Source organism: Amia ocellicauda, chromosome 7 (assembly GCF_036373705.1).
Source record: "Amia ocellicauda isolate fAmiCal2 chromosome 7, fAmiCal2.hap1, whole genome shotgun sequence".
NCBI lineage: Eukaryota > Metazoa > Chordata > Actinopteri > Amiiformes > Amiidae > Amia > Amia ocellicauda.
In genome coordinates, this window is record NC_089856.1 from 42518867 (window position 1) to 42544783 (window position 25917).

The 25917-nt window shown below is 42.7% G+C and overlaps 3 protein-coding genes across 7 annotated transcripts in view; all 3 read left to right on the plus strand.

The window, feature by feature from the left end:
- Nucleotides 1–6508, plus strand: part of dgkd (diacylglycerol kinase delta) — a 38211-nt gene extending 31703 nt beyond the window's left edge. For all 4 annotated transcript variants that reach the window (XM_066709707.1, XM_066709709.1, XM_066709708.1 and 1 more), the window contains one exon: nt 745–6508. In XM_066709707.1, coding sequence (XP_066565804.1) covers nt 745–834 — 90 coding nt within the window. In that variant the 3' untranslated portion in view covers nt 835–6508. The remainder of the gene's footprint in view (nt 1–744) is intronic.
- A 770-nt stretch (nt 6509–7278) lies between these two features.
- proca (protein C (inactivator of coagulation factors Va and VIIIa), a) lies at nt 7279–15156 on the plus strand. Its single transcript, XM_066709727.1, has 9 exons — nt 7279–7375; nt 7968–8069; nt 10304–10461; nt 10841–10865; nt 11893–12003; nt 12359–12499; nt 12618–12742; nt 14034–14151; nt 14456–15156. Exons 2-9 carry the CDS (start codon nt 8000–8002, stop codon nt 15022–15024), a joined length of 1317 nt encoding a protein of 438 aa, XP_066565824.1. The 5' UTR covers nt 7279–7375; nt 7968–7999; the 3' UTR covers nt 15025–15156.
- Nucleotides 15157–16107: 951 nt separating this feature from the next.
- On the plus strand, nt 16108–25668 carry LOC136753527 (coagulation factor IX). 2 transcript variants are annotated; one of them, XM_066709726.1, is made up of 9 exons: nt 16108–16156; nt 16936–17019; nt 18533–18696; nt 19461–19485; nt 19954–20067; nt 20398–20532; nt 21120–21382; nt 21620–21734; nt 22355–25668. In XM_066709726.1, exons 2-9 carry the CDS (start codon nt 16950–16952, stop codon nt 22912–22914), a joined length of 1446 nt encoding a protein of 481 aa, XP_066565823.1. In that variant the 5' UTR covers nt 16108–16156; nt 16936–16949; the 3' UTR covers nt 22915–25668. The 2 variants fall into 2 exon arrangements, with proteins under 2 accessions (XP_066565823.1, XP_066565822.1); XM_066709725.1 differs by lacking the exon at nt 16108–16156 and having other exon boundaries at nt 16703–17019.
- The last annotated feature ends 249 nt before the right edge of the window (nt 25669–25917 follow it).

Consider the following 25917-nt stretch of genomic DNA (forward strand, 5'->3'; position numbering starts at 1 on the left):
GCCCCCTTTTCCGTTAGCGTAACATCCTGGCCACACAGCGTGACTCGCTGGGCTTTTGTGCGGCTCGAGCGACCCTTTCTCTTTGGTAACCAGCGGAGACGGCCATCCACAACTTTTTTGTTTGGTTTTGTTTATGTAGTAGATTGCAGGTCCAGGTTTGTATATAGAACGGTCTTGTGTATAACTGCATGTCCCTTTCCCACAGCTCTGTAATATTTGTACTGCATTACCATTACTACTCACGATTTCCACTACTTACCACTGAAATGAGACGGGAGCACATTTGCTTTCATGATCAGTTTGGTTAGTGTTGATCCTACAACAGTATCTCCAGAGCAGTGGTGGCACAAAATACATATTGCCAAAATAACTGCTTATATGAATATAAACACTGTGTGTGTGTATGTGTGTGTGTGTGTGTATGTATGTATATATATATATATATATATATACCTTCTTATTTTTTCATTTTCATAAAACAATTATGTCATGCCATCTGGGAAAATAACTTAATCAGTATTGTTTACCCTTTATTTCTTAACATTTATTGCGGTCAGTGTCCGTGCAAAGTTAAAATTCTGTCCTGTTTTGTGGCATCCTGGGCAGATGGTGCCAGATTAGTAAATATTAGGCTAAGAAAATAATACATTAAAAAACCTGCATCTGCAGTCTGGATGCCTGGGAGGTTTGCGTGAACGTTTTATTGACTTGTTCACTTGATTTTTTTTCTCTTCCTGCCCTCAGGACCTCGGAGTGACGAAAGTGGGTCACATGAAGAGGATTTTACACGGGATCAGGGAGCTGAGTCGGAGCACTCCCACCAGCGAGGTGTAGTCTTTCTTTTCTCGGCCTGCGTCTGCCAGAGGCCATAGGCGGCAGCAGGCGGCGAGGAACACCGAGCTCTCTGTGAGGACGGAGCTATTCGCAGAGTGCCTTTAGCAACCAGCTGCTAAGCTCATATCCATGCATCTCAAACCCATCCTGGAGTGGGACGGCCATTCCGCTCTTCGGCCAGTCAGTCTGTGATACGAGACCATTTCCTGAAGGGGACCAATCACGTCACAGCACTGTCCCCCCCACCCCTCGCCCCTCTCAAAACAGGGCTTTCTCCTTTCAAGCCTCTCCCCCAGATCAGTGGACCAAGCAGCAGCTCAGTGTGCCTTAGCTGGTCTGACTCCACTGCCAATTCCGTTTACCCATAATGCACTGCACCAGTGCAAGTCCAGCTCAGAGCAGCAGCTGTTGATTTTGGTCTTGTATTCCAGGCACGGGATGTTATTCCTAAACCTCATGAAGGCCTTGACCAGGAAAGGAAACGGCTTTTCTCTTAGCTGCCTAGGAAGTATTATAAAAATCGATTGACTTGAAGACAGGCCTGACGGAATTGGCTTTTTTAAAATTTTATTGGATAACTTTTGATGATCAGCCCAGTCAAACTTACAATCAATCAAACTGCCTTCGCTCCAAGGGGAATTTACAGGAGGATACAAATGTTTAAGGAAATTATCAAAATAAATTTGATATCAATTTTTGTTCTCCCTCCAAAAACTAATACAGCTTGCTTTTTCAGAGTGTTAACTAGAGCTGGCGCAGGGGGATCTCACTGATAGACTGCAACAGAAAACAACAGGAACAGCCTTGACTGGGCACCGCTCCGGCTCAGGCCAACTCAGTCGAGACTGTGCCGCCATTACCTTGTGTCAGTCTGTCGGTCGGGCCTAACCTCAGCCCGCCTTTTTGAAAGCCACACCCAGGCGCAGAATGTTCCCAGCCAGCACTTTGCCAGTCAGAGCCCATCACTCTGGTCTGGGACACCAGATGCCTGCCATAATGTCACACAGCACATGCAAATCCCAGGACACCAGCACTGCCAACCGGAGCACAGCTGGCCTTTGTGTTTCTTCAGGCGTTTCTTTCTTTCCATACACTCACTGAGCCACGGTTAAGTCCAAACGGATCTAAAGCCACCAAACCTGTCAGCTTTGGCAGCAAGTGTGTCCCAGTGTTATCAGTGTCTCGATCATATCTTGAAAAGTGCTTTGGTCTGTTTGTTTTGGTTTTTGGAGTCTACAAAATTATCACTGTGATCTGCTCTCTTTTACCGTTTCCATTGAACAGTATGTATACCGGTATTTCGATGTACAGAACAAGCGAAGAACGCAGGCTTGTTTTCTTGTTTGTTTCCTCCATTGTGCCAAAGGTTAAAACTGTAACCAGGTTATCTCTGGAAGCCTGTCAAAGACTCAGCGTGTCACTGAATCCAATGTGTCATATCTGAACTGATACACCAGCGCTTGTGTTAAACTGCAATTGAAAAAAATGGGGAAATCACATGCGCTTTGTTTATTAGATGCACATCCCGTTGAGAGGTTGGGAAGAGGAAGGGAGGGGTTGTTTGCCTGTCTTGGTGATATCCAGTCAATTTTTATGACTGTCCCCAAAAAATGGTCTTACCAATGAAGTGCAAAAAACAATCTCTACTGTGGGTATCCACTGTAATATGAAGAATTCCCTTAAAGCAGAATGTAAAATAATAATAATTTAGGTATATAATTTAGTTTATATTTTTAAGGATTAATATTAACAACTTGGCTTTATTTTTGTGTGAAATGTGACCACCTTTGACCTTAATGAAGAATTTCACCTGCATTTGCATTGAGATCTGGAGTGGAACTTTGTTGGCATTCTGCTCCAGGAACGGGCCAGTCTTACTACACGTTTCTCTGGTATTTTTTTTCAGAGTGCATTGTATAATTCACACAACACTATTGTTGAGTCTGCAGAGGGCTTAATGAGGCCGCTACTTTGTATTGGTGTCCTCAGCCATGCCTGCATTACATGCACTTACGATCAGAAGGGGCCTTTTTCCTGACTGATAGTGTCCCATTTTGCACTAATTGCAATGCCTCATTGTGGTGGCTGCTGCCCCGGCCCGCTGTCTGTTTTTAATCAAGCTGATCAGTCACTGGTCTGTCTGTGTATTACTGCTGCACACATCTTCAGGTCACCAGGGCAGATAGCACTGCCACAGCCACTTGGAAAATATCTCACTTTCGTCTCACAAAAAGCCAGCATTACCTTTCAATCTTTTTCCTCGTAACTCCAATCAGATTTTCTCTTGAATATCAAGCAGATGAGTCTAATTCCAATGCTTTCTTAAAAACTAAGTGCTCCTTCTGTGTTTTTGCGTGTTTGGGAAGGAATGTGAAGACTTGGGGAAAGCCGAATTCCTAAAGAACGCTAAGTATGTTCTGATTGTCTGGTCCAATACATTTCCCACACTTTGACCAAGATGACTTTGCTGGGAACAAGCAAATGTGCTACCCATGGAACTGTGTGTGCTGTGAATTCAATTGATCTACACGTGGGAGTAATGGAAGTACAGGTGTCTTTGTGTTGTCTTCTAATTGTTTGAATAGTCCAGAAATGGAATGAAAAGTATTGTCATTATTTACAAAAAACGTTATGTATTATGTACTATTTCATAAGAATTGGGTTGAATCTCAAATCCTCTGACGAGTGACCAGAGGGCAGGAATATAGATGTGTAACTAGCTCAGAACCTCTACATTAGCCGCTCAAGCCATAGGTTTACTGCACCAATGAGCCAACCTCACTGTAATTACACAGGCTGGCAAGGAGATAGGGGGTGGGCGCCCCCTGCACTCCGGGAGTGGTATCGCACCTACAGTAGGTGATGCAAAAAATCAAGCAGACACTTTTATAATAAGGGGCCAAATTTCCATTACAATTATACATGATACATTATTTCTTATGGAGTTCATACTGGTGCTTATGAAGGCTGTATTCATGATGTATTCCAAATGTATTTCCCTTCATCAGCATGTACAGTCACCTGTTAGACGGTGTCACCAGGTCAGGGAAGTTTACCCTGTTGAGTAATGTCCATCCACCTGTGTTGACACACTATCACAGCTGTAAACAGTTTACAGAATGCCATGTTTCTGCAACTGTGCCTGTGACGTCTCTGCCACGAAGGCAGACGGTCTGTATCAAGAGGGCAAAATCAAGACTGTCCCTCGCCACTGTGAATGTACCCTTCCAGGGTGTATTATTGTGCACCAAGTGAAATTAGTATAGACTTTTATTTACAGAAATCAAAAGAAAGATCTGAACAATGTTTAAATAACTGAAAACTGTAGGACTGAAACAAATCAAGGATTTTCATTTTATTGATTTGATTGTTTGATTTTCGACTGCCCCCCGGTAGGTGTCACTGAAACGCTGCTTGAGACAGTTTCATCCCCGTCAGTTGAATGAACCTCATCAGCTGTTTGAGGGCAACACTTTGAGACTTAAGATATTCAGGGGCTTATTTGTCTTGTGTTTTCTATATTGCAGGGCTTGGCACCCCAAAACAGAATCGCAGCCCATTTTCCTCTCTCTTCTGTTAAGTTGTTCTCATGTTTTTATGATACTTTTTTGTTTGATTGTTTTGAGGTTGTTGCTTTTTAAGGAAAGCTAAACCGCCCAATAGTATAAACAGCCTTAACTGAATTGTCCAAAAGCTAGCCTGCCATTTTCTCATCATCGAAGGGGTTTGTAAAAACACAGCCATTGTGAAACGGTGGCACACATTGATCTCCTGCATTCATTTGAAATCCCTGCTATTGAGCTAAAAAATGCATTATGTTAATGTAACCAGTGCAGTCATAGCGGAAAGTATTCAAACCTTTAATCTGATATACTTATGCGGCGATCCATTTGATTCAATATAGTTTATTAAAATAGACATAGGCCATGTTCATACGTGTGTTTCATCAGTGGTCAACAAACTGTGAAAAGACACTGCCAATAAAGAATAAGTAAAAATAAAACTGACTTGGCAAATAATAAGTATGAAACTGAATGAATGGATCTGACTGACACTGGTGCAAGCAAAGGGGAGTGCGTGTCTTTGACTACAATTGTATATTTATCCTATTCCCCAGTATCACCAGCAGTTTCCCAGAGTAAGACCGAGTGGGCTGTCAGCCCTGGTTGTGGGAACCCAGCCTCTTTTGTTTGTGTCTTTTTCTAAAATAAGTTTAAATGCGGGGGTTGAAGACACGGACACAGACTTCCCAGAGCTCCCCGTACCCACGCCGTTACCTCCTGCTTTTTCACATCCGCACATTGAAACGCTGAGGAAAGGGGAGGGCTAGCAGGACGGCGCCTGCGTGATTAGACTATTTCCCTGGGTTTTCCTGGGAACCGACATGCCATAGGTGTCACTTATATATGCAAAATTGGGACCTCTTCCTCTTTTGTGCATCCTTTCCCTAGACCAAATCAGCATTCGTATCGTTTGAATAGGCACCCGGTTCTAGGGAGTTCTGTACAGAAGCGTTGACAATCTGTTGGGAAAGGCTGGGGTTCAATAAATGTGAAATCTGATGGCATAACCAGCATTGCCTATGAGAGGAAAATCTAAAAAATTAAAACAAACATCTTGAGGAGGCCTGTTAGTTTTTTCTGCCCCTCAATTATGAATCTTTGTAGACTCGTAAAAGAAACAATCTTGAGGAGTTACATTTGAAATACACCTTTTTAAAAAAATATATATTTTACCTTTACATACAGACTACATATCAAATTAAAGTTTGAAAGGGGTATCTTTTTCGAGGAAATAGGACAGCATTCTGCTGAATTTACAGCACTGAATGTGTAAACCGAACACCTCGGTAGTATTTGTACGGTACTTGATTCTTGGACAAGCTAGCCATGGAAAACGAGAGTTGTGAATGATATCCTATAAGCTGTGTTTGCCTTTCTAATGACATGTCAGGACTATTGCTGACAAAGATTTTACCTGCCCGACGAGCATCACTGTTTCACCATTTAATGCTTCGTATACTATGTGCTGGACTGGGTGAGATCGTCTCCTTCTCTTCTGTGCACCCTGTTTCTGCACAGTTTCACCGGTCCCAGCAGTGGATCGAGCCTTTTGTAATTATTAGTGAAGACAAATCGGGGTTAAAAAAATGACGACGAAGAGATGGAGTAATTAGCAAGTCAGGTTGGCACACAAGTACACCTCAAGAGACCTTCATGAATTGCAGGAATGTAGGGTTGTGAATGTTGACCAGAAATGTGGCCTAGCGATGCCGTCAAAGTCCTCTGTGTTGAAATCTTTCTTTTGATGTTCGTCTTGCTATGGGCTTTGGTCGTCGTTATCTTTATCCTGCACAGTTCCTCGGTACACTGTTCCTGGGTTATTTAACTCCACAGTGCCATCCTCAGAGGCCGCAGTCGCACTGCATCGCCACCGGTTGCCTAGCTGTGTGATGATACTCAGCTTGGGCTCCAGTGTCGCGCCACCTCACCACCCCATTGCCAGCACACCTCTGAAGTATTTATTGCTTTTAATTTATAGAGAATTGTACGGTCTGTTCAGATTCTGTCGTCTCTTATGTCTGTGTACATAGTCCCACCCGAGGGATGTAAATACATTGTTCTTGTACAGGAAGCACCAATCTTCCATTAAAATCTGTTTTCATTTACAGCAATTTGTGTCTGGGTTGTTTTTCCCCCCTTTTCTCTTCCCTTCAATTTGTATTTCCTCCCACCAGCGCCTGCAAGGAAGCTCATAACGAAGGGAGTTCTCACACATTCTACCCACCCCCGAGAAAAGGGGCTCACAAGTGTGAATAAGCATAAGACTCCCTCCCATTTGGATCCCATAAGACAGATCAGGGTTTACAATCCCAAGTCAGTTATGTTCTTCCACAAATCACAATGTGTATTTAATATGTCACTTTGTTTCTACATCAACCAGCAGAAAATGGGCGCATATGGGATGCAAAGTGGGAATAAAAACATCCAGGGCTGATTTGAGGATAAAACAAGTGATTCATACTTAGAGCAATTTGCCCTTCGAAACCAATACACCGATCCTTAAAAAACACTAAACATGAGTTTGTGTTTTTGAATAGCTTCGCTTACAAGACACAAGTAAGTTATACAAAATATTTTCTGCTGTGTTTTCTACATGTGTGACTGAGCACAGAAAACACAGCAGATACAGAAAATTTGCACCATTTTCCATTTGCCCCAACTCTACAAAAAGGAACAAACAAAACCAATGCAAAATTGAACTGGGCCGAGCCTGGTCCGTCTAGCTGTGGAAAGATGACCAGTACAATCCTCTGTCCTTGTATGTGCTTCTTTAGTGATGTACTCGTGCTGTGTTTGTCTATTTGTGTGTGTGTGTGTGTGTTTGAGAGAGAGACATTGAGTTGTGGGGGTTGTCATGTTTACTGCAGAAATCGATGGCCTTTAGCACAGGACCCCGAGTAAATATTTAGTTAGTTATTAACACAGTTTAAACAGCGCACTCGCCATTCCAGTCATCGCCTTGTATTATCTCCTAAGGTGTAAGTACTTTTATCATTTTACATTAATATTCATCCTTGTGTTTATATGTATATATTCAATATCTGTTGTTGCTTTGAACAGGGAGCTTTTTCTATTTCGTATTGAACTTCAAAATGCTCCCCATGGGCTAAAAGGAAAACATGTATGTATGAAAGTTGCAAAATGTAGACCACACTTTCCTCTCCTGTTTGTGGAGATCTCCACCAAAATGGTCTGGCACTGTTTTGTAGTGTGAATTCTGAATAAATCCATCTCTGAAATGTCGCAGAATGAAATTGTTTTGCTATGAATAAATAGAATGGCTTAAGTTACTTGGGGAGTGCGCAGTATGGTCACAATTCAACTATTTAGTTTATATCATCGTGATATTTTCAAATAAAGGTACAAATAAATCAGGCTTTCAACACTGGGTGGAACATGTTATCTTGCTCGACTGTTCAGTGAATATGCTGAAAGAATTTATATAAAAGTTTTAAAAATTGGAAGAACTTACGAATGTGTGAAATCTCCTGCCAGAGTATTAAATATATATATTTAAAGGAAAAATTCTCCGTGAAGTTATGTGAACTTTTTTTTTTTTGCTCTGCTTAGCCTCTTCTGAATTCAGGGTGTCTGAGAGAGTCATGGGGAGGTCATTCTACACTCTCTCCTTCCTGCTGGCTCTGTGCATCACCAGTGCAGTGAGTAACTCCGGTAGGTAGCTTGAGTGTGCCTGTACTGGTAGTCGGAGAGAGTGAATTATTGAGAACAGACAGGAGAGCTTCGGCCCTGCTGGGGTCCTTGAGGTAATCGGCTTGACCCTTTCAAGTGTCCATGGGGTGTTTCTGAATTGTTCTGCCACGCGTATAATGTTAGTAAAAGTGTTCAGCTTTATATACAGTGAGGGAAAAAAGTATTTGATCCCCTGCTGATTTTGTATGTTTGCCCACTGACAAAGAAATGATCAGTCTATAATTTTAATGGTTGGTGTATTTTAACAGACAGAATAACAACAACAAAAATCCAGAAAAAAACGCATTTCAAAAAAGTTATAAATTGATTTGCATGTTAATGAGGGAAATAAGTATTTGACCCCTTCGACTTAGTACTTGGTGGCAAAACCCTTGTTGGCAATCACAGAGGTCAGACGTTTCTTGTAGTTGGCCACCAGGTTTGCACACATCTCAGGAGGGATTTTGTCCCACTCCTCTTTGCAGATCCTCTCCAAGTCATTAAGGTTTCGAGGCTGACGTTTGGCAACTCGAACCTTCAGCTCCCTCCACAGATTTTCTATGGGATTAAGGTCTGGAGACTGGCTAGGCCACTCCAGGACCTTAATGTGCTTCTTCTTGAGCCACTCCTTTGTTGCCTTGGCTGTGTGTTTTGGGTCATTGTCATGCTGGAATACCCATCCACGACCCATTTTCAATGCCCTGGCTGAGGGAAGGAGGTTCTCACCCAAGATTTGACGGTACATGGCCCCGTCCATCGTCCCTTTGATGCAGTGCAGTTGTCCTGTCCCCTTAGCAGAAAAACACCCCCAAAGCATAATGTTTCCACCTCCATGTTTGACGGTGGGGATGGTGTTCTTGGGGTCATTCCTCCTCCTCCAAACACGGCGAGTTGAGTTGATGCCAAAGAGCTTGATTTTGGTCTCATCTGACCACAACACTTTCACCCAGTTCTCCTCTGAATCATTCAGATGTTCATTGGCAAACTTCAGACGGGCCTGTACATGTGCTTTCTTGAGCAGGGGGACCTTGCGGGCGCTGCAGGATTTCAGTCCTTCACGGCGTAGTGTGTTACCAATTGTTTTCTTGGTGACTATGGTCCCAGCTGCCTTGAGATCATTAACAAGATCCTCCCGTGTAGTTCTGGGCTGATTCCTCACCGTTCTCATGTTCATTGAAACTCCACGAGGTGAGATCTTGCATGGAGCCCCAGACTGAGGGAGACTGACAGTTATTTTGTGTTTCTTCCATTTGCGAATAATCGCACCAACTGTTGTCACCTTCTCACCAAGCTGCTCGGCGATGGTCTTGTAGCCCATTCCAGCCTTGTGTAGGTCTACAATCTTGTCCCTGACATCCTTTGACAGCTCTTTGGTCTTGGCCATGGTGGAGAGTTTGGAATCTGATTGATTGATTGCTTCTGTGGACAGGTGTCTTTTATACAGGTAACGAGCCGAGATTAGGAGCATTCCCTTTAAGAGAGTGCTCCTAATTTCAGCTCGTTACCTGTATAAAAGACACCTGGGAGCCAGAAATCTTGCTGATTGATAGGGGATCAAATACTTATTTCCCTCATTAACATGTAAATCAATTTATAACTTTTTTGAAATGCATTTTTCTAGATTTTTTTGTTGTTATTCTGTCTCTCACTGTTAAAATACACCTACCATTAAAATTATAGACTGATCATTTCTTTGTCAGTGGGCAAACATACAAAATTAGCAGGGGATCAAATACTTTTTTCCCCCACTGTAGGCTTTGATTGCTGGATTAAATGGTCTTGCTCTTTGAAAACGTGGGACATATAAACTCTAGCCTTGATCATGAGGGATTGATATGGACGATGCTTTTCTGAAAGGAAGCTTCATGGACTCTGCTTTTAGACATTTTTGTTTTCTTTCTGGAACAACCTTGGTAAAAGTAGCATCTCATTGTGAAGATGAGCAACTCAAACTGAGTGTCAAACGATGTGATCACGGCAGGCACGTGGATTGTGCTCTTGTGCTTTCCAAGCTTAGACTTCTGATCACACTGGGAGTCCTGTTGTTGTTTCTGGCTGATCTTATCTTCCCATTATTTAAACCGTTTGCTGACTTAAAGGCAGGTTCAGTAAAGAGCTCGGGAGCACAAATGCCTCCAGGTACGATGTCCACCAAGGCCTGTATCAGGTGTCACTGCCTTAGCCGTCTTGATGCAGCGAGAGATTCTGTCTCCCAGTGTTCTACAGTAGCCACCAGGCCCACACGTTCCTGCGGGAGAAACGAGCCAACAGCTTCCTGGAAGAGTTGAAGCCCGGCTCACTGGAGCGCGAGTGTTATGAGGAGCAGTGTGACTTTGAGGAGGCCCGCGAGGTCTTCCAGAACAAAGATGCCACGGTGAGTCCGCAGCCACTCTGCGCTCTGAGCTGGAGACTCCAGGACTCTGGTTAATCACATTAAACTAGACTAGGCACTGTGAACATGCCAAAGGCTACAAACTTAAAACATTTGTTGGCCACGACATCCCTGCTCTGGCAATTGCAACTGTTGTTTATTCTTCGGCGTCTTATTATTATTATTATTATTATTATTATTATTATTATTATTGTAGGAAAGGTAGCTCTCAGATTATATGTGAGTGGTATAACAAGAAGTATGGACTACAGCATAGATGGAACCAAAAACATATATACAGTTGTAGCTGGAGAGCTAATATAGAACTAATAACCAAACCAATAAGTTACTGAAATGATCCTCTGCTCGTCCTCTCTTGCAGCTCCAATTCTGGATGACATACTTGGGTAAGTTTTACAATGCGGTGCCTCTATAGCAGCTGTTAGTGACATCAGACAGGCTGCAGCCCCGAGAACATCACCCCCCCACACTTCCGCACCATGCCATAATGTTCAGCTTCCAAGTAAAGTATCGGTATAATCAGCATATCAACAAACAACACATGGTCTGAGATTGTACTAGTGTACAGATACTACTCAGCAGAGTTCCCACGAGTAGAAATCCGAGGAACATGAAAAAACGAAGCGGATACGTGTATAAAAATGTGTATTTATGCTTACCCAGATACACAAAACATATATGTTAATGTACAATAAGTTACTTACTGTTGTGATGCATCGGTAGCATTTGATCCTGGCAGTGTGGACACTCAACCGGTTTGTTTTAAATGCATGTGGCAGACAAACACCTGATCCTCTGATAACAACATCAGAGGAGCAGATCAGAGAACACTTCCTTACTTCCCGTATTATAAATATTGTTACAATTAACACTAAAAGGCTTGTTATTTTATGCTAGCAAAAAATATATAATTGTATTTTAATTTGAAATGCTTAAGTCAGATATTTAAAATCACCATCTTGGTAATGTCATGTAAATTCATCGTCAAAAAAATTGCTTAACGTATACTTTATAAATTCCCCAAAATGTAACTTTCCCATTATCGAGGATCCACTTTTATTATCGATCATCATAATAAGGATGGAAATCTATACAATTATCGATATTCGATTTTATCTTTACACCTTTAGCGGGTAGCCAGAATAGGTGGAGAGGGGCGGAGTCCGTACTTCCCAGTGATCTAAAGCTGATTTGACGGAAGTTAAATTTGTGTTCGAAGAGCTTTCTAAAACGCACTCCAAGATTTTGTTCACTAATATTCATCAGACCACACATTATTGAGCTTACCACCCGGATCCACCCAGTCTCTGCAGCAGTTGTTAGAGATGGTTAGGATGACACAAGTGACCCTGGGAGCCATTGCCTGGTGACAGAATGGCTAATGAGTGACACCTGCTCTGCTTGCTTTGCCAGATGGAGACCAGTGCATTCCCAACAATTGTGTCAATGGCACGTGTGTGGACCAGTATCGGTCCTACTTCTGCCAATGCAATCCCGGCTTCGAAGGCAAACACTGTAACTTCCGTAAGCATTGGGTCATACCTTTTCAATCTCGCTTTCCTGTTCTTTCTGTTTTTGCCCTGCCCTGTGCTAATGACATTTTGAGATGTGTCAATCGTATTTAACTTCGTATATCTGGGGTACTGTGCATCATTTCCATTGCCCAGATTGTATTGGCCGTGGGATGATGTTTTTTCTCTGAAGTGATTTGTAATTAGTGAATTAATCCACCAAGGCAATAAGAAGTCAAAGCAAGCATTATTATATATTTTTTTCAGTTGTATATTGTATAAAAACATCCCACATGGACACAGCTCAGTTGTAAGACACCGGGAATGTCAATAAAGTTGATAGTAACGTGTGTCTGTGCTGTCTTTAGCCGTGTTTGCCACTAATTGCTCAGAGGACAACGGTGGCTGTGAGCACACCTGCCAGGACAGTGCCGATGGAATGAGACGGACATGCAGCTGCCTGTCAGACTACACCCTGGAAGACAACTCCAGGACGTGCCAATCCTCAGGTGGGCCTCCAAGGAGAGAGTGGCTTTCACCTCCTCTTCATCTCTGCTTCTTAACAGGCTTTTTATTTTTCAAACGTTTATCCTCTCTCTGTCTTTTAAATCTCTTGCTCCTGTGCAGTGCCATACTCCTGTGGGAAGGTCTACGTAGACCATGCAAAGCCCATGGACAAATCACAACAGCCTGGCCTGATGCCCTGGCTAGTTGGAGGAGAGAAGGGCAAGAAAGGCCACAGTCCCTGGCAGGTACACCCTCCATGAAACCACAACCCCTGTGTGTGCGCATATAAAGTACAGTGACTCTCAAAAGTATTCATTGTTAATTCATTCATTGTTACAACATGAAATCAGAATGGATTTAATCAGGAGTTTTTGCCACTGATCAACACAGAAAATATCCATAATGTCAAAGTGAAAAATATTTATTCACGTAATTAGTTGAATGGAGTCGACCTCTGTGCAATTAAGGTGTGTCACATGATTTCAGGTTAAATACACCTGTCTCTGGGAGGTGCCACAGTTGGTTAGTACATTTCCTAACAAAATCTATATCATGAAGATGAAGGAACATTCAAATCAAATCCGGAATAAGGTTCTTCAAAAGCGCCAATCGGGTAGGATATAAGAACACTTCCAAGGCACTGAATATCCCCCGGAGCACAGTAAAGTCCATTATTAAGAAATGGAGAGAATATGGCACAGCTGTGAATCTGCCTAGATCAGGCCGTCCTCTGAGTATCCGAGCGAGAAGGGCACTAGTCAGGGAGGCCACCAAGAGGTCTATGGCAACTCGAAAGGAGTTAGTCTTCCACGGCTGAGCCGGGACACACTGTGCAGACTGCAACAATAGCCCGGGTGCTGCACAAGAGTGGCCTTTATGGGAGAGAAAAAAACTCGCATCAAATCTCGGCTAGAGTTTGCCTGAAGGCATGTGGGAGAATAGAGCATTTTGGCCTCAATGCTAAGCGCTACCTCAATCCAATTGAGAATATGTGGAAATAGTTGAAAATTGCTGTTCACCATAGGTTCCCATCCAATTTGATTGCGCTTGAGCAATTTTGCAAAGACGAATGGGCACAAATTGCTGTGTCCAGATGTGCACAGCTGGTAGACACTTATCCACAGAGACTCATGGCTGTAATTGCTGCCAAAGGTGCCTTTACCAAATATTGACTGAAGGGATGATTACTTATGCATTCGATTTAATTTTTTTTTGTATTAGTAATTAATTTAGAACTAGCAGATTATATTTTTCACTGACATTATGGACATTTTCTGTGTTGATCAGTGGCAAAAACTCCTGATTAAATCTTGCTTGTGCCTAAATCATTACTGGACACGAATCCCCGTTTTGCTGAATTGTTGAATTCAATTAGCCTCAGTCTAGCTTATCTGACTGACCACCACTGACTGACTGATGTGATTCTACACAGTGTACAATACTGTGCAGTGTTATTGTGGCCGTTCGTGTTGTTGAGGAGCAGTTTGAGATAAGCATTGCAGTCAGTGCCCTTTGCCCTTTGTCCTCCGTCCTCAGGCGCTGCTGTTGAACGCTGCGGGGTCGTTCCACTGCGGGGGAGTTCTGATTCACCCCAGCTGGGTTCTTACTGCTGCTCACTGCCTGGAGAGTGTGACCATTTTCAGCGTCAGACTAGGTATGTTCAACAGGCTGGAGGAGGTGGGGCTTTGATTCTCATAGACGCTGACTGAGTGCCTCATAAATGCAACACTTCAACACCACCCATTAAAATGCCAAATCAAAACCTCTTGAATGCAACACTTCCACACAATCCACTCCATGTTGTGAAGCTGAGGTATTTGCCAATAGGACAAACAGGATTTTTCCCATGCTAACAGTCTGCCTGTACCCACTTCAGGAGGTAAGCAGGTTTAGAAATTGGCAGGAGAGGGGAGAGCAGACATTTACATCAAAAACCCTTTTGCTGTCTTCCCGTGCAGGAGACTACGAGCGCAAAAAAAAAGAGCCCTCCGAAAAAACGGTGGCGATCTCCAAGGCCATCTCCCACCCCAACTACAACCCTGTTACAGCTGACAACGACATTGCCATGCTGCACCTGGAGGAGCCTGTGACCTTCACCCGCTACATCGTGCCCGCCTGCCTGCCCTCCCGCGGCCTGGCTGAGAATGTCTTGATGCTCAACGGCACCAATTCAACGGTGACCGGCTGGGGCAGGACGCAAGACAACTCCAGCCGGATGAGCTCTGCCCTGAACTTCATCACCATCCCCCTGATGGACCACAGCCAGTGTGCCAAAGTCATGCGCAATGCCCCCACCGAGAACATGCTGTGCGCAGGGGAGCTGGGCAAGCAGAAGGACGCCTGTGGCGGAGACAGCGGAGGGCCCATGGTCACCAAGTACAAGGACACCTGGTTCCTGATCGGCCTGGTGTCCTGGGGAGAGGGCTGCGGACAGAAGGACAAGGTGGGCATCTACACCAAGGTCTCGAATTATCTACAGTGGATCCAGGAGGTGCAGAAAGGCAAGGGTGGCACAGCTGGTGCTTAACGGGCCAGGATGGGCTCCTTTAGCTGGATTCCCATTGTATATTAGAGGGGGAAATGAAACAGACAAATAAAAATGTGTTGCTTTTCCCCGTTGTATTTCTCCCGTCCCCCAATAAAAAGAGTGGAAACAATATATGCTGTGTGATTTCTGAAATGTTCTCCCGGATGTGTACGGTTTCTGGGTTGATTTATTGTCATTGTTGCTCTCTCTCTCATGATGTGTTCTGAGCTCGTAGTTCTGTGCTGTGTTGTGGCAGTTGTAATGTGCCAATAAGAAAGGGAACAATGACAAATTAAAGAAATGAAATGATTTCAGTGAGTGGAAGCTCTCTGGGAGAAAACTGTTTTCATTTACAGTCACTTTTTACAGTAAGACATGCGGTGCAGGACGAAATATGCAGTACTGAACGGATGTGTGTCGAGGTATTGCGCAGTCCAAGTAAATGAACAGCTAATCCAGTGATCATGTCAAGGGGGGGAATCAATTAACTTTGATTATTATTTTGATTTACAATCACAAATATGTCAAAGTCACCATTTGTATTCTGGGAGGAAAAAACATGCACTGGTTTACAATAGTTCTTCCAATCACATCAGAAACTGATTGCAGGAAAAGTAAAACCCCTGATCAGGTCTCCTCATCAGCTATGCTAATTACAATTAGACATCAGTATGTATCTGTTCAGATGTGTAATAGTTTAGGTGTTCATGTCTTTGAATTGAAGGGAAAATTAAAAACCCTGTTCACTGTCTGAAAATGTCCCGGGCATTATGTGGCTGCACTGTGTGACCCAGGCCGGCTGATCAGATCCCATTGATATTGATTACATTTTTGCAGTTGTGGGATGTTTGTCAACATTAACGCAGCCCCCTATATGGAAAGATGTATATATTATTATATTATAGGAAAGGCACGCTATGAAGACCAAATGCTTGCTTCGCACTTTTCCCATTCTTGTTATCTCCCCTTTAACTTGTGGAGATTGCTCAGTCCTCCATTTCTCTGCTGTTTGCTCATAGAACCGTCACTGGTATCTTGTCTCCTGTGTCAATATTTGAAAGGCAGTTAATCGTCAACTTATGAAAACACAATGTGAATCCCTCCACTGGGACACTTGGACACAGACCTAACGGTAAGATCCATTTTTTAGATCTTCTTAATCCCCCTTGGGTATCGTTTTACGGGAGTCAAAACTGTTGGTCCCCAGTGTATATGTTTATGTGTGTCTGGAGTAGACTAGTTTACACTCACCTGCAAGGAACATAAAAGCTCATACAAGCTTTAATTTACTTTGTTAGTAAAGTATCAATCGTTAGTTGTTTATATTTCTTTGTTTTTTCTCTATTTTTCACAACAAAAATTACAAAAATGATTAAGGTTGGGTCCAGGTTATACTGTTCCAGGAAAAACAGCTACAGGTTGTGTCTGAGTAATATAAGGCAGTTGTACATTAAAAAGAAAATGCCTCTTCTTAAATCAGATGCACCTGACAGTTTGTGAATTGAAGATAGAATTAACAGAGAGAAAACAGCCTTTTCTGATACGAAGTTAGTGTTCTTGTCACATATGTGAACGTACTATTGATAAATCGTAAAGCTGCCGAACCGATTAAGAAATGCTTGCAGGTGCATACGGATGTCTCGTTTTCCATGTGTACGATTCAAAGTTCACATTATATTTGTAAATCTTTACGTTTCAATCTTGTCAAGGAATACCTAGGCCAGTTTCCTTTCTGCCATGTGTGAGAAGTGATGGCGTGTTTTTTTTTTTAACTCTTTGCTACAGAAGAGGGACAAGGCCTCTTTCTTGGATCTGTCCTTGTGTGTAATAATAACCTGTTTACTGTGTTCTGAATCTCAGGAGAAAGACTTTGAATGTGGTTCTCCTCACACTGCTTTTTCTCCTCTGTAGAAGAAGAAAGAAACATGTTGCCACCGTCTCTCTTCCTCGCCGCTCTCTCGCTCCTCTGCCTCGGAACGGTCTCTGCAGTCTCCGGTGAGTTATAATTGTTATCAGGATTCGGTCATTTCATAGCACTATTATACAATGTACTACATACACATGATTTCACTGTTAAAAAGCAATAATATATTTTTTTATTTCATCACCATGACCATGTACGAGATGAAGTGGTTATTGAAAATGGGTGGATGGATGGATTCGTATTTAATTGTTTTATTTGTATCATTAGTAATCTTAATTTGTCTGACACCTTTATCTAAGACAACTGATGGGGTTTCTAAGAAATATTTTACCCAGAATACACTCTGCTTTAAACAGTCTGGGTGTAATTTCTGCGGTAGGAAGGTGTATAGATTGTGTGGTCCATACCTACAACACTACCAAGTGGCCAGCTCTTTCGCTGAAGCCGTGGTGTCATGGCTGCTGATTTCCAGAGGGTCTGTATGTCTGAACACTGGCCTCAGTTTAGTGACTGGGGCCCTCATGGACTGACACCCCCTCCTTTGAGTGAGCAACTGTGTTCTTGGAGACGTACAGGATCTCCTGTTTTGGGTCCCCTTCCAACTCTTCAGTTGCAGTAAATATTAGCCAAATTTGTGAGCTAACTGAAGACGCCTGTAAAAAGTGAAGCACATTTGGACATAGGCGCGGGAAGATGTTTTGAGCATGACGTCATTGCCATTTTAAATTATTAGTTTTTATCAATTTGTTTGTTGGGTTATGTATTTTGCAGGGAGCAGTTTAAGAATATATAGTTGTATAATACACACACACACACAAATTGGTCCCATAAAGAAGAGGAAAAACTGATTTGCGTGTCTGCAAGAGGAGGATTACAGTTAATTAGCCAACCCAACACACCCGCTCGCAATATGAAATAAACACAAACCACACATGCACACAGAGGGAGAATAAATCACACTGGACACAACGACAACAAGCTATCTTTCACTTCCATAATAGTAATACACAACACTATAGACTCCCTTTACTCACTCTAATCCAAACTTGCTATTTACACACAAACATGTAACTGAACAGCTTGCTTGCAAACAGAACAATAAACATGACTATCAATGTGTCGACGATGGCTAAACTTGACACCAGCTTCACACAGCAAAGTGTGAAAATCTGCAGCACATTAAAACCACTCTGCAGGGCGGCAGCGTTGGGGAAAAAAACGCGTCTTACCTACAGCCAGTACTACTCTCCGCTAAAGGCTCAGCACTTGCTTCTTCTGTTATTTTTGTTATTGTCTGTCTTTTAGTAGAACTGTTCAAACAAAAATCTGATTTTCACTTCTGTTATTTCCCATTTTGTATGTGAGCGCCAGCTGTGCTCTAGCCCTCTCCTGCCAGCAATCACGCCGCTGATTGGCTGTTGTTAAACCGAATCGGCTATGTATTGTCTTCCCTCAACAAATCACGACACGCTATTATTCTGTCCGTCCTTTTCCCTGTCGTTTCAACCAATCACGCCCGTCTCAGGCTAAGCAGTGTATTTATATAAAAATCGTAAATATATTGCGATCCTCTTGTGTCGGCAGTGTTTCTGGAGAAGAAGGCTGCCGACCGGGTTTTGAAAGTCAGGAGGGTCCGAGCCAACTCCTTCCTGGAGGAGATGTACCCCGGGAACCTGGAGCGGGAGTGTTACGAGGAGACCTGCAATTTTGAGGAGGCCAACGAGATCTTCCAGACCAAGGAGAAAACGGTACTCCTCACCAAAGTTTGATCAATATTGACCCAAGATTACTTTTGCAAAAGGGCTGTTACTAATGCCTTTGGTCAAGGATAAATGCCTACAGTTAATTAATGTGGAAGAGGGAGATTTGTTAATGATTATTGTGATTAATAATAGTATTATATAATAGTGATGTCTATGTTTTATATGGTGTGCTTTCTAAGGCTGCTTCATTCCTCCCTGTGCAAGATGACCATGTAGTCTGCTTAATTAAAGCACAGATTGATATTATAATTAATAATAATCATCATCATCATCTCAGGATTCACTTAAATATCTCAATTTGCATTATTAATGCACAATGACGTATTGATTAAATGTTTTAATTTAAGTAAGCAAACCATTTGTAAAGAGAAAAACAATTGACACAAAATACTGAATTCATAGCATCAATACTGTAAATATTACTAAGAACACATAATAAATGTGCATTTAATTTCCCATGAAGCCTGTTTGGGCAATGTACAAATGTTTGCAATGTTTTAACGGACAGCCTGTCTGCTTTCAGAGAAAGACATTGCCCAGATTTTGCTGACAAAGGCTGAGAAGTGGGCATTAAAAGTCAAGTGTATTGAATGTGTCAATAAACCTGCAAGAATGTCATTTTATGTCTTGATCGTGTAACTAGTAAAATACAGTCACATTATTAAAAAAATAAGTCAAAAGCAAGTTGCAGAAAACACAGGGACCCTACCGATAGTGCATGTCCTAATCTTGTCATTGTTTTGCTGCAGATGGAGTTCTGGTTCCGTTACAGAAGTGAGTGATGCTGCTGTCTATAGTATCGCCCTCTTGTGCAATTTGCCATTCACACCGTTGATCAAGTACTGTGCAGTTACTGTCCAGTTACACAAATGTCATACTTAGGATTTCAGAATTGTGATCCTCTGCTGATTAATGTGCTTATTTGCAATTACAATATGCAACATGCCTGTGTGTATTGCTTTGTATATATTACCTTTCATGTCAATTGTAATTCTACAGCATAAATGTCACTGAACACAATATCACTTGCAATTGCAATTGTAATTCAGACTGAAAATATCTGCTTTCTTTTTAATTCATTTAATTATTATTTATTTTTTTAAACTGACCCTAGGTCTGAAGGGGAACAGTTGAAAAATTCCTAGAAGAGTTTGGGTAGTGCGTAAACGCATGTTAGGGCTCATTCTCCTATAATGGCTTTCTGGCAATAGCTTTTATTCATTCTGTTTCTGCCCCTATCAGACATGAATCCCTGCAAACAGAACCCCTGTCTGAATGGAGGGATTTGCAGCTTCACTAATCAGAATTACATGTGTCTCTGCCCGCCCCGCTTTGACGGCTACAGGTGTGAGACAGGTAAGGATTCTGCTGCCCTCCCCCCCAACCTCACAACAGCAGGTGACATGTAACACAGATATACATACATACATATATATATATATATATATATATATATATATATATATATATATATATATACAAATTTATTATTTTTTAAATTATTAATTGTACGTTTATATCACTGCCCAGCTTCCCTTTATATGACATTCCTCATGCTGGTCTGACACGTGTAGTGAGCTAATAAACTCTATTAAAAGTCCCCTGTTCCCCTGGCTGTTCTGCAGTCACCACACTACAGTCTTCCGTGACATAAGCTGATGTCTCCCCCCCCCCCCCCCCACGCAGAGATCTTCGAGTGCCAGTATAAGAACGGGGGCTGCCAGCAGTACTGCACGAACCGGTTCCGCACCGTCAGCGTGCAGTGCAGCTGTGCCGAGGGCTACAAGCTGGAGGATGATGGGAAACACTGCGAACAAGCAGGTACCACACAGCAGAGGAGCTACCAGACAGGAGAATGTAGCGTCAATGTCTAAGTCCAGGGGCGTCTCACCCTGGTCCTGAAGAGTTTGTTTTAAAGGTCACATTAAATCATCAATTTAAACAGACGTTGGAAAGACACAATACTGATTTTGGTCAAATCATCTACAACCAAAAAATACAAGCTCTCAGATTCATATATATATATAACATATATAACATTCCTTCAAGGTCCTTTACAGCTAATGGCTTAAAACTGTGGTGGGATGTCATTTTCCTTAAGGGACCGCAGTGCCTTCTGGTTGTTGTTTCATCTCAATTACTTAATTGAACCCTTAATTGAACTAATCATTTCCTAAATCAGAACCTTTTAATTTAAAATAGTAGGGGGTGTAAGTTAAGTATAAAATTGTATAATGAACTTTTTATCAGTTACACAATTTAAAATGTAATTAAATTAATATTTCAATTAAGGGTTCAATTAAATAATTGACAAAAGTCAAAGTATGTAACTGGGAGCTGTGTGAGAACAAAAGCCCTTCAGGACTGAAGTGCCCACTCTGTCTGACACTCTTCGCTGTATCCCACAGTGCCCTTCCCCTGTGGGAAGAAAGGGAACAACTTCCGCTCCCTTCTGGATGAGGAGGACTTTATGGACGACACCATGCTGTCACTCAACAACACGCTGTCAGGCAACGACACACTGTCACTCAACAACACGCTGTCACTCAACGACACTCTGTCGCCTGACAATGTCACAGACAGCCCCACCCCCGAGCTCCCGGGCAGCGACAACAGTGACGTCCGCATTGTGGGTGGAGACTTGGAGGTGCAGGGCGGGAGTCCCTGGCAAGTACGTGGGAATCAGCAATATGGGTTTCTATTTAAACAAACGACCAAATTGAAGGATTGATTGATTGACTGATAGGCAGATAGATGGGTGAGGGGGATAGGATTCATAGCAAAGTTCTTGTAAGTGGTCTGGATGATGAACTGATCATGATATTTAACTGATCATTTAGTTTTACATAAAGCATCAGTGATTTAATACCAGTGACTGACTGACCTCGCTGTGTTCCTCTCTGGGCAGGTTCTGGTCCACAGGAAGGATGGCTATGGGTTCTGTGGGGGGTCTCTGATCACAGAGCGCTGGGTGGTCAGCGCCGCACACTGCTTCGATGGAAAACCTGACCATGTGACCTTGGGTAAGAAACCAGTCTCCATATGGGAGAGGGATTATACGGCCAGAGGTCAGGGATCATTGCTGAGGACACTGGCGCGTTCATGGCCCACGGTCCTTATTATTTTCATTTTTTCAGATCAACACTTAAAAACGTTTATCAAGGTTGATCTGTGAAAATATCCAAGCAGAAATCATGAAGGGTTAATGCAATAATGAGATGTATAGACCTTCAATAAGGTCATGGATGTATGTAAAGAAAGAAAAGCTGAACAGCTGTCTTGTTTGATTGATTAATGAACTATCAAGCACAAGCTACAAAGAGAAAGTCTGCACTTTAGAAACGTGCATCTATTTCAAAAGATAATTCAATGTAATTAGTTGTCCAGCATCTATGATTGATTTATAGATTGATAAAAAATATATAGTGAGCAAACCTTCCTTTCTGTCTTTATTGATTGATTTGAAAAACCTACAATGCAAAGCTATTTTCTATTAGGTGTAATTAGTCATTCTTGTCGCTATTAATCAATTGATTAAATCTACAAATTATTAAAAAAGATAATTTCGATAGATTATATTTTAAAAGAAAGAAATACATATTTATGTATTTATTAGACAGAAAACATTCCTATTCCCCCCCAGGGAACTATGACAAGTTCGTGCGGAACCAGGACGAGCAGAAGATCGCGGTGCAGGCGCTGGTGGTGCACCCCCACTACCACGCTGACACCTACGACAGCGACATCGCGCTGCTGCTGCTGGCCAGGCCCGCCATGCTGGGGCCCTACACCTCGCCCATCTGCCTGCCCAACGGCAACCTGGCCCGACTGCTGCTGCAGGACGACGTCATGGGCACGGTGAGCGGCTGGGGCTCCACGCGGCACCTGGGGCCCTCCTCCCGCTTCCTGCGCAAGGTGCGGCTACCCGTGGTCAACCAGCAGAAGTGCATGAGCTCCACAGCCCAGGTCGTCACCGACAATATGTTCTGTGCCGGCTATGCCGACGTGGCGCGGGACTCCTGCAAGGGCGACAGCGGCGGCCCCTTCGCCAGCCTTTACCAGGGCACCTGGTTCCTGACAGGCGTGGTGAGCTGGGGCGAGGAGTGCGCCGCTAAGGGCAAATATGGCGTCTACACCCGTGTGGACAACTTCCTGCCCTGGATCCAGGATACAGTGGCCTCAACGGCAGCGTCACTTAAATAACAGACCGGAGCCATCGCCCGAGGCCACTGGGGAACGCCAGGCTTCACCACAAACGTCCAGGATGCCTTCAGTGCCTGTTGCTGTTCTCAGAGTGTAATCTATATACATCTGTTCCGGGTTATGATTGTATATGTAGAGAGCATTTTATATATTTTTTAATTGCATCGCACATACAAGTTGAATTATATATATAATATATATACACTCACCTAAAGGATTATTAGGAACACCTGTTCAATTTCTCATTAATGCAATTATCTAACCAACCAATCACATGGCAGTTGCTTCAATGCATTTAGGGGTGTGGTCCTGGTCAAGACAATCTCCTGAACTCCAAACTGAATGTCTGAATGGGAAAGAAAGGTGATTTAAGCAATTTTGAGCGTGGCATGGTTGATGGTGCCAGACGGGCCGGTCTGAGTATTTCACAATCTGCTCAGTTACTGGGATTTTCACACACAACCATTTCTAGGGTTTACAAAGAATGGTGTGAAAAGGGAAAAACATCCAGTATGCGGCAGTCCTGTGGGCGAAAATGCCTTGTTGATGCTAGAGGTCAGAGGAGAATGGGCCGACTGATTCAAGCTGATAGAAGAGCAACTTTGACTGAAATAACCACTCGTTACAACCGAGGTATGCAGCAAAGCATTTGTGAAGCCACAACATGTACAACCTTGAGGCGGATGGGCTACAACAGCAGAAGACCCCACAGGGTACCATTCATCTCCACTACAAATAGGAAAAAGAGGCTACAATTTGCACAAGCTCACCAAAATTGGACAGTTGAAGACTGGAAAAATGTTGCCTGGTCTGATGAGTCTCGATTTCTGTTGAGACATTCAGATGGTAGAGTCAGAATTTGGCATAAACAGAATGAGAACATGGATCCATCATGCCTTCTTACCACTGTGCAGGCTGGTGGTGGTGGTGTAATGGTGTGGGGGATGTTTTCTTGGCACACTTTAGGCCCCTTAGTGCCAATTGGGCATCGTTTAAATGCCACGGCCTACCTGAGCATTGTTTCTGACCATGTCCATCCCTTTATGACCACCATGTACCCATCCTCTGATGGCTACTTCCAGCAGGATAATGCACCATGTCACAAAGGTCGAATCATTTCAAATTGGTTTCTTGAACATGACAATGAGTTCACTGTACTAAACTGGCCCCCACAGTCACCAGATCTCAACCCAATAGAGCATCTTTGGGATGTGGTGGAACGGGAGCTTCGTGCCCTGGATGTGCATCCCACAAATCTCCATCAACTTCAAGATGCTATCCTATCAATATGGGCCAACATTTCTAAAGAATGCTTTCAGCACCTTGTTGAATCAATGCCACGTAGAATTAAGGCAGTTCTGAAGGCGAAAGGGGGTCAAACACAGTATTAGTATGGTGTTCCTAATAATGCTTTAGGTGAGTGTATATCTCAGTGGCGAGCGGTCTTAGTAAGCTAGGTAAGCGGTGCTTGGCCAGAAGCAATTAAAATGACCAGAGAATGTAGCAGACATATCAGTTTAATTCGTATCATATTATTCTTATCACTGTATTTGTCTTAAACTCATATTATGTAATTATGTTTTCTCTGCAGCCATTATTTTCTCTGCATCTTCATTTTGTGATGACAGCACTACACTCTATGAATGGTGAAGCTGGCTGGGGTTTAGTTGGCTTCATGCATGTGCTCTGTGTGTCTCCCAGTCCAATGTGCTTATAAGCTGTCTGGAGAGTTGTCCACCAGCTCGTCAATTATTTCAATGTAGCCGCAGTCCTACACGGCTTGCAGGCCGAGGTGAGGGAAAGATATCCATGTGCCAGTCTCTCATTGCTGTGTGCACATCCTGGATTAATCACTGTCTCAAGCATGCAGCACTAACATACGCCGTAAGGTATTGTTATTTCTGACTAAATGGCCCAGCCTCGTATTTTCTACTTCTGCAAAACACACTAAGGCTCTGGATGATACTGTTAAGAGACGTTTCCCCAGCTGCCCCTACAAGGTGGAATTCCATATCCCATTGTGTGAACACAGCTAAAGAGCACGTGAATCTCTATTGAAACTGCTCCATCACATCAAAAATAACCTGTTGGAATGGGTAGAAAAATCTATTCTTTCAGTGGTGGGTTTTTGCATCTTCTTGAAGATTCTAAATTCCACTTTCTTTTCGAGTCGCTTCTATGACAGTCATGGGAGAATGTAGTAAAAATCGCAGGATGCACTTAATTTACAAATTAGTTATATATTATTATTATTTAATATTGGGTGTCTTGCTCTGGCTCACCTACTGCTTGCCACTGATATAGATATATAATGCAACATATGCATGTATACATATGTAATTTCTGTGGAGGGATGGTGTGGGTACCTTTGAGGACATGGAGTGAGAAGATTGGCATGACTGGGATAAAAGAAACAAGGGGGAAAACAAGTATACATTGCAAACAGCACCATATATATATGTAATATTGCTCATGTCATTGCTCACCTATTTATGTTTTAAACAATGCAACACTTGTTAAGCTGTATATTTAAACATCATGAATGCAGCGTGGGCACAGTTGCACCTCAGTAGGTCAATTGCTTATTGTACAAATCCGTGTCATCCATGTAGCCTCATCGATATTGCGAGCTTTCTTGTAAAACCCACTGTAAGAACACAATAGGTCCTTCTTAGTATTAAGATTATGCCACAGTTGCAATCCGATGACTATAATTTAGAAATAAAATCTGGTCTGCAGTGCATGATAATCATACCTCCCTAGCACAACTGTCATTCTCTCAACAAATAGGGATTTTCACAGTGAGTGCAGTAAAGTACTTCAGACATCTCTACATAAAAACAATACTGATAACACCTACTACTACCATAACTTCACTGAATGCTATCAATGAATGCAAAGTAACACTTAAGAGCAGTAGAAGCCTAAACATCTAAACAGCTTGGAGGGATACAGATGTAGTTTGCATTAATAAGTGCTTTGTAAACAGTTAGCAGTAAAAAG

Coding starts and splice junctions, on each gene's coding strand:
- proca (XM_066709727.1), top strand. CDS start 8,000: ATGGGGAGGTCATTCTACACTCTCTCCTTCCTGCTGGCTCTGTGCATC. Junction 8,070..10,303: donor CAGTGCAGTGAGTAACTCCG/GTAGGTAGCTTG, acceptor TCTGTCTCCCAG/TGTTCTACAGTAGCCACCAG. Junction 12,004..12,358: donor AGGCAAACACTGTAACTTCC/GTAAGCATTGGG, acceptor TGCTGTCTTTAG/CCGTGTTTGCCACTAATTGC.
- LOC136753527 (XM_066709725.1), top strand. CDS start 16,899: ATGTGGTTCTCCTCACACTGCTTTTTCTCCTCTGTAGAAGAAGAAAGA. Junction 17,020..18,532: donor AACGGTCTCTGCAGTCTCCG/GTGAGTTATAAT, acceptor TTGTGTCGGCAG/TGTTTCTGGAGAAGAAGGCT. Junction 21,735..22,354: donor ACCTGACCATGTGACCTTGG/GTAAGAAACCAG, acceptor ATTCCCCCCCAG/GGAACTATGACAAGTTCGTG.